The following is a 7536-nucleotide window of genomic DNA, read 5'->3' on the forward strand; positions in this document are numbered from 1 at the left end:
CTCTCTCTCTCTCTCTCTCTCTCTCTCTCCTTTATTCCATCACACACTCGGCACAGACCCACCACAGAAATATTGAGCCAGTTTTTCATCAAACCATCTTCACCCTTCTCTGCACTCTAATGTCAGCTCAGACGGTGTCGTGGCGAAATCGAAGAACGCGACTTTATCGTGGTAGAACGCGACTTTATCGTGGGAGAACGCGACTTTATCGTGGTAGAACACGACTTTAACGTGGTAGAACGTGACTTTATCGTGGTAGAACGTGACTTTAATGTGGTAGAACACCACTTTAACGTGGTAGAACGTGACTTTATCGTGGTAGAACGTGACTTTATCGTGGTAGAACGTGACTTTAACGTGGTAGAACATGACTTTATCGTGGTAGAACGCGACTTTATCGTGGCAGAACGCGACTTTATCGTGGTAGAACATGACTTTATCGTGGTAGAACGCGACTTTAACGTGGTAGAACGCGACTTTATCGTGGTAGAACGCGACTTTATCGTGGCAGAATGCCACTTTAACGTGGTAGAACATGACTTTATCGTGGTAGAACGCGACTTTATCGTGGCAGAACGCGACTTTATCGTGGTAGAACGTGACTTTATCGTGGTAGAACGTGACTTTAACGTGGTAGAACACCACTTTAACGTGGTAGAACGCGACTTTAACGTGGTAGGACACGACTTTAACGTGGTAGAACGCCACTTCAACATGGTAGAACGTGACTTTACCGTGATAGAACGCCACTTTAACGTGGTAGAACACCACTTTAACGTGGTTGAACGTGACTTTAACGTGGTTGAACGCCACTTTAACGTGGTAGAACACCACTTTAACGTAGTAGAACGTCACTTTAACGTGGTAGAACACCACTTTAACGTAGTAGAACGTCACTTTAACGTGGTAGAACACCACTTTAACGTAGTAGAACGTCACTTTAACGTGGTAGAACACCACTTTAACATGGTCACCATCCAAACGTCCTCCTCCGGTTCCTCCCTGGGCCCCGGAGGTGACGGCCACTCTGACACACGGCGTGGAGGTGTGAGAGCGATGGCTGCGGTCTGACCCCACGCCGAGGATCAATCCACACCACTGATGGCGAGTATTGATCTCCTCCGCATCCCCCCGGTGACAGACACCGTGAATGAAACAATCCAATTCCCTCCATCCATCCGTCCATCATCTGGTAAACTATAAATAGACGTCATCGCTCTGACCTCCAGACTTGCGACACCGTTGTCGGGCCGACAGGTGTGTGAGGTTTGATCAACTCTTTCTCCACATGGCTGCTGACAACGGGGAGAGCTTTTCTCACAGAGAGGATGTTTGTCTGAAAGCAGGAGACCTTGTGAAGGTGAAGTGGAAAATATTGAATCCAATCCTGTGCTGTTTGTTGTTGGGAAAGCATGTGCTGCCCCCTGCTGGTGGAAAAGCTGCTACTTCATCCTATTTTGTTTTTTAAACTGGTACTTTTGTTACAATAATACTCGATATATCCTCTCTCTCTCTCTCTCTCTCTCTCTCTCTCTCTCTCTCTCCCTCTCCCTCTCTCGCATCTGAAATGTGTGACTAATACTTGTTATCCACATGAGGGTAGATATGTTGTGTACAAACAGTGAGTCATTTAATACAGGATAATATGAAGAAATAAGCACAATATACACAAGTGGAATGGCTTGAATTTGATAAAGAAAACTGCAGGAAATGACCAGGAATGCAACAGATTTAGTTCTAATTAGGTTCCGAGCACTGAAAGTGCCGAAGGACCCTATTGATAGATCATCATCATCATCATCATCATCATCATCATCAACTCTTAGACTTTCTTCACCAGTTTAAGCGAAGATGATATTGATAAAGCCCATGAAACATTTTTATATCCTTTCAAATTATTTATTACGATAGAAACCGCCCAATAAAGAAATGCACTAAAATAAATAAGTATTTAGACACGCCCTGGATTACAAAATGCCTGTTCAAAATAGAACACACTCTATAGAGAACTCATTAAATGTAGAAATGAAGCAGCAGAGAGAAAACACACAAAGAAATCTATAAATAAATGAACTATTTTATCAAAACAAGAATTCTATAGCAAATTATTAGATAAGAATAAAAAACAATATGAAAAGCATTTGGAATATATTGAATATTGTCCTTAGCTGCAGCTCAAAACAAAGTACTTATCCTCTATATTTTATTAAAAATGAAAAGAGCATTGATAATATGAATGATGTGGTTAATGACTCCAAGAGGTATTTTGGTAAATGTCAAAGTGATTTGGCCCAAAAGAAATCAATAATCCTGGAGCAGATGGTGGAAATATTAATTAATAGGAATCCTAACTTCCATCTTACGTTCAGTTTTTATTAGTGTTTCATCCCCTGCAAATAGAAACCTCATCATAAGCCACCATTATATTTAATAGTTTTCACACTTTGAATTTTTAAATATACAAAAGCAGGATCCTTCAAAGTCTCTGCGCTGTTGAGAAAAGCGTCTTCTAATAGTTCTCTGTTCCACAGCAGAGATTAAATTTGACGTTGAGCCGGGAAAGAGCAGAATCAGAGGGATGTGAGTATTTATGCCAACGTTTCCTGGGGAGGAATGAAGCCGATTATCCTCCAGAGGCTGGAGTCGGTCTGCAGCTCATGTTTCAGACCACATAGGAGAGATATTTGAGTTTTCCTATCATAAAAAAATATGCTCGTGCTATAAACAGCTTGTAATCTCTACTGAAGCTTGATGACACATTAATATAGCCACACTTCCGATTTTTGTGGATGGAGATAGCACATTTAAAACTTGGAGTTGTACTTCACATGATAGTAGTTGGGTTTGTTTAATTTTTTCCCCAAAAATATGAATACACCTCAATTTTCTGAGGTTTTTAATATTTTTTGGCACAAACTCACCTTCATGATAAGACTTTGATGATAAATATATGGTCTTCTAGCTCTAATTGTGTAAATATATAAACGGTTGATAACCTTTCACTGAATCAGTGCGACCACTAGTGGACATATTAGGAACAACCCAAACTTCTCAGTGCTTTACGTGAATGAATGAGACCAATCAAAATCCCCCAACGTCCTTTTTATTGGTTTTCCAAAAGAAAATGTGAAAATCCATCATATCAAACATTGAAAGTAATCTGATTACTGAACACTGGCTTTCTTTTCTCCCAACGACATTATTTACAAAAGAAATTAAAGAGTACCATTTAAAAAAAAGAAAAGAAAACCACAGCAGTTTTGGTCAGTTACTGGCAATGTAAAGTAAAATACAGTCTTGCATTTTGTGCTGTTTTTTTTTTTTTTTTTTTTTTTTTTTTTTACATCAAGCCGCTGTTAACAGAGGTTGCAGAAGGCACGTGTGCATCTTTCAGTTCAAACCATTGAGATTGAGGCTTTTCACCAGAGTCGTTTCAGTCTGATCTCTGAAGCCATGAAGCCAAACGCCTGCTCTCAACGACAGACGATAACAAATAACAGCAGATTCCCCATGAAGAAGCGATTCTCACTGTGGTTTTCGTTCACATGTGCAAATCTGATTTGGACGCCGTCGGAGGAGGCGTGGCCTCGGGCTGTAAGTATCTTTGAAGCTCAAGACTGGGGAAAGAACACAAGAAGCTCCAAAAAGCAAAACAAACAAAAAAGATCTCTCTCATTGCTGGCAGTGTAAAGACCATCATCCTCAGGATGACCCACTGTGTCCATAAAGACGAGGAGTGTGTGACATTTCAAGGATTGTAGTGAAGGATTGTGGGGGAAATGCCACATTCGGAGTGTAAACATTGGGAATAAATGCTCCGTAGATTTGGAGACGTGCTCGTCAGTGACTCTCAAAAACACTTCCTGCTGCTCTCAGACCCTGAATCCTGAATTGTTCTGTTTGCTGAGCTATTTGGCGACGCTTTAGCGCTCTAATCTCCGTAAAAAGTGTGTTTTGAGCTTCTCAATAAGAAATATTTCTTCATGGGAGGAGGGATGAGGAGGAACCAGGTCCCTGCACGTTTCATCTGACACCATGTAGGAAGTTCTCTCATGTTTCTACAATAGTTCACACCTGTAATGGTCCAAAGGAAATAAACAGCTGCTTAATCTTTAGATGTAGCCTGCAGCTGTTATAAGCATAAGTAGCACTAAAAATGTTTTGAAATAAAATAATCCAAAGCTTCAACACTACCCGATTAATTTTGACTTTCTCACAGAGCATTCAAGTGAATTTCCTGTCCAAACAGAAGAAAATAACCAAAAGCCTGTCGCATGTCCACTTCTGAATTTTTTTACTTTTTTTTTTTTTACGAGGAAGCAGCAGCAAGTGTTCTCACTTCTTAAAATATTGACGAGCTTCTAATCCCAGTATTTTCCAGACTATCGGACTCCTCCGTCATTCATTTCTCCACGTTCAGTTGTAACTGATGGGACTTGATCATCGATATAACCGCTTCTTTACGGCAGCATTCTGTCGTCCTATACTGACCTCTAGTGGTCAAACCGTACGTGTAACTGGCTTCAGTTGTATGCTCTGCTTTTCATGTGCGATTTGACTAGAATCTTGGTAGTGGTTGACCTCCGGGCCGCGGTTCACAAAATAGAGTTTTAAGCTTTAGCGTCCGCAGCAGTACGTGCTGCCGCGCGGCCGCCGCACCGTCTCGGATAACGCCACCGAGCCCCGAGCGGTCGGTCTGTCGTTTCAGAGCACGTTGGGGAGGTAAAGCGAGCACAGCAGCATGTTCTGGCCCAGAGCCGGGAAGCGCCTGAAGGCCTCCCAGGCGTGGGAGAAGATGTTGTACTTGAGGAAGACGCGGTGCTCCAGGCTGGTGGGCAGGCTGAAGTCCCGGCTCATGATGTAGATGCCGTCGTTGTGCAGCGTGCACGTGAGGTTCAGGCCCGACTTGGACGTGTTCTCCTTCAGCTGCACCCAGTCGCCCGTGCTCACGTTGTAGGACTGCACCGTCAGGACGTCCTCCGTCTGGCTGGGGCGCCGCCGCCGGCCCGCCTCCAGCTCGTGGGTGTAGCCGCCCACCAGGTAGATGGTGTCCTCCACCGAGAGCATCTGCTGCTTGCGGATGTGCGCGGCGCAGGAGCGGAGCGCCGACCAGGCGTCGGCGGCGGGGCAGTAGCGGAGGACGCTCATGTTCCTGTCTGTCAAAGGGGGGGGCGATAGGAAAAGTTGACTCATAATAATAATAATTAAAACACTCATTGGACATTCTGTGACAAATCTACAGGAGCAGAATAAAAACACCACCTTGTTCAATCTGGTGGTGAGAAGATTGAACTGAAAGAACAAACAGATATAATATGTTAAATGTTTCTTTTAAGTTATTACTGAATAAAAAAAAATCATCAGAAGGCCGAGAAACAGCGAAAATGCATTTTTTTAACATTTTAAAAACATGTGAAGACTAAAGGATTTTTGTTATCATTGAACAAAAACATGGTTATGTAGACGTTATGTTATATTGTGGGAAGTTAATCTTTTTTTAACAGTCGGGACAATAGTACTTTGTCACATTTGAGATGGAATAATCTGCATATTTCTTTTGTTTTTGCTGAAAAAATAGCTAAAACAGCAGAATGTTTTCAAAAGTAAAGATAAAGTAAAGATTTTGATTGACATGTATGTTTGGAGGCGAGTACTCAGGATTGTCAATAAGGAAAACACCTTACTATACTTGGTGGTTGTGGTAAAATGGCTTCGATTAAATTGATCTGTTAAAAAGAGAGAAAAAAACCTATAATTGCCGATAAGAGAATGAAGCTGGTTGGAAGAATTAGGGGCCGCTGTTTTTTTAAATCACGTGTCTTGGTGAGGATCTTCTCTCCGACTCCTCCTCACCCACCTCTCGCCGTGTATCCCCCCATGACGTAGATCATCCCCTGACACTCGCAGGCCGAGAACTCGGCCAGCGGGTCGGGCATGGAGGAGACGCAGGTCCACCAGTCCAGCTCCGGGCTGTAACACTCCACCGTGCCCAGGCACTGACCTCCCACGGCGTACAGCTTCCCCTGCACCGCCAGGAGCTTGAAGTTGGACCTGAGCGAGAGGGGCAGAGTGAGCGCCCGCCGCCGCGGCGGCAGAGGTGGAGCGAGAAGCACGGATCTGTGTGTGCGTTACCTCTTCTGGTTGAGCGGGGACACCTGGTTCCACTCGTTCCTGCAGGGGTTGTAGCAGTGCACGGCGGAGATCTCCTGGTTCGTCATCCTGTAGCCGCCCACGACGAACAGGTAGTTGTCGAGCACGGCCGACCCGTACCCCCTGACGTTGATCATGTCCGGAGGCAGGTTGTTGGCCAGCGGCTTCCAGCGCTGCTCCACCTCTCCGTACCGCAGCATGGTCCAGGGCTCGTCCCGATCCGGCACGTCCAGGGACAGGCAAGCGAAGTCCCCGATCGCCACCAGGGTCGCCGTGCCCTTCATGCGCATCTCCTTGACCTGGTCCCGGACGGCGGGGGGGAGGCTGCCGAACTCGGGCCGCCTCAGCATGGGGTGATAGTAGCAGGTCATGTACTTGAGGCAGGCGGTGCGCAGGTCGTGCGTCCCGTAGATCTCGGAGAGGCTGAAGAGCTCCACGCAGTTCTCCAGGCGGATCTCGGAGGACAGCAGCTTAAGGATGGAGGTGACCTGCAGGAAGGAGGCGGTCTCGATCAGGTCCTCCAGGGTCTCGTTGACCACCTGGACCTTGGAGGTGTTGATGAACTCCAGGACCAGCTCCAGGCCGGGGACACTGAGCCCCTGGAGCTGGACAGAGTCCTCGGTGGACTCCTTCATCCCGGAGCTGTACAGTGCTCGGAAGTAGTCGCTCTTCTCGATCAGCTTCTTCTTATTCACCTCATAGATCTTGTCCCCCATGACGATAGCGATGACCTGGTCGGATGACATGGTGGAGGGGATGGCTTGATCGCTCTTTTGGTCGTCTCTATCAGCCTGGAGCGGTTTACATCTCCACGCACGGGGAGCTCTGCGGCCGGGCTATATATGGTAATGATCGGCCCATATGTCGACCCAGAGGTCTGGAGGCGCGATAAAAACACACAGAGGAGACTTTACCATCTGTGACAATGTCGCTCCAGGCCCTGTAAACATCAGCCTCACTGTAAAAGGTGATTTCCGACTGCGTCAGTCAGACTTTGATCCATATTTTGTACAAAAACAGACGATGGAGAGCTGTCAAGTTTGAGCTGTTTTGATTCTGCACCGCGCGTCACTTCCGGGTTTCTTCTTCGTGGGAGGAATGAAGTGACGCTGCTGCCCCCTGCTGCCCCCTGCTTCTGTTGTACTCAGCTGCCACAGCGCCTCAATTTGAATACGTGAAATACATTAGAACTTTCCCGATTTTTCACAAGCTAAGAATAGTATGTTGATGACAACCACATGATACAAATACTAGATAGTTCTTCTAACCATGTGTATAGTAGCAGTCATATCAGGATACTTTACAGAGAAAAAAAACAAATAATTCCACACGAGCAAGCAGAGGAGATGGTGGAAAGGGATAAACTCCCTTTTAACAGAAAGAAAC

At 45.4% G+C, this 7536-nt stretch overlaps 1 protein-coding gene across 1 annotated transcript; it reads right to left on the reverse strand.

The window, feature by feature from the left end:
* Nucleotides 1-3269: 3269 nt before the first annotated feature.
* Nucleotides 3270-6896, reverse strand: klhl42 (kelch-like family, member 42; the record flags this gene model as incomplete). The annotated part of the gene is made up of 3 exons (XM_080518046.1): nucleotides 3270-5156; nucleotides 5858-6051; nucleotides 6133-6896. 3 exons carry the CDS (start codon nucleotides 6894-6896, stop codon nucleotides 4705-4707), a joined length of 1410 nt encoding a protein of 469 aa, XP_080374172.1. The 3' UTR covers nucleotides 3270-4704.
* Nucleotides 6897-7536: the final 640 nt, after the last annotated feature.

This window comes from Blennius ocellaris (assembly GCF_963422515.1).
Source record: "Blennius ocellaris genome assembly, chromosome: 22".
NCBI classification, from domain to species: domain Eukaryota; kingdom Metazoa; phylum Chordata; class Actinopteri; order Blenniiformes; family Blenniidae; genus Blennius; species Blennius ocellaris.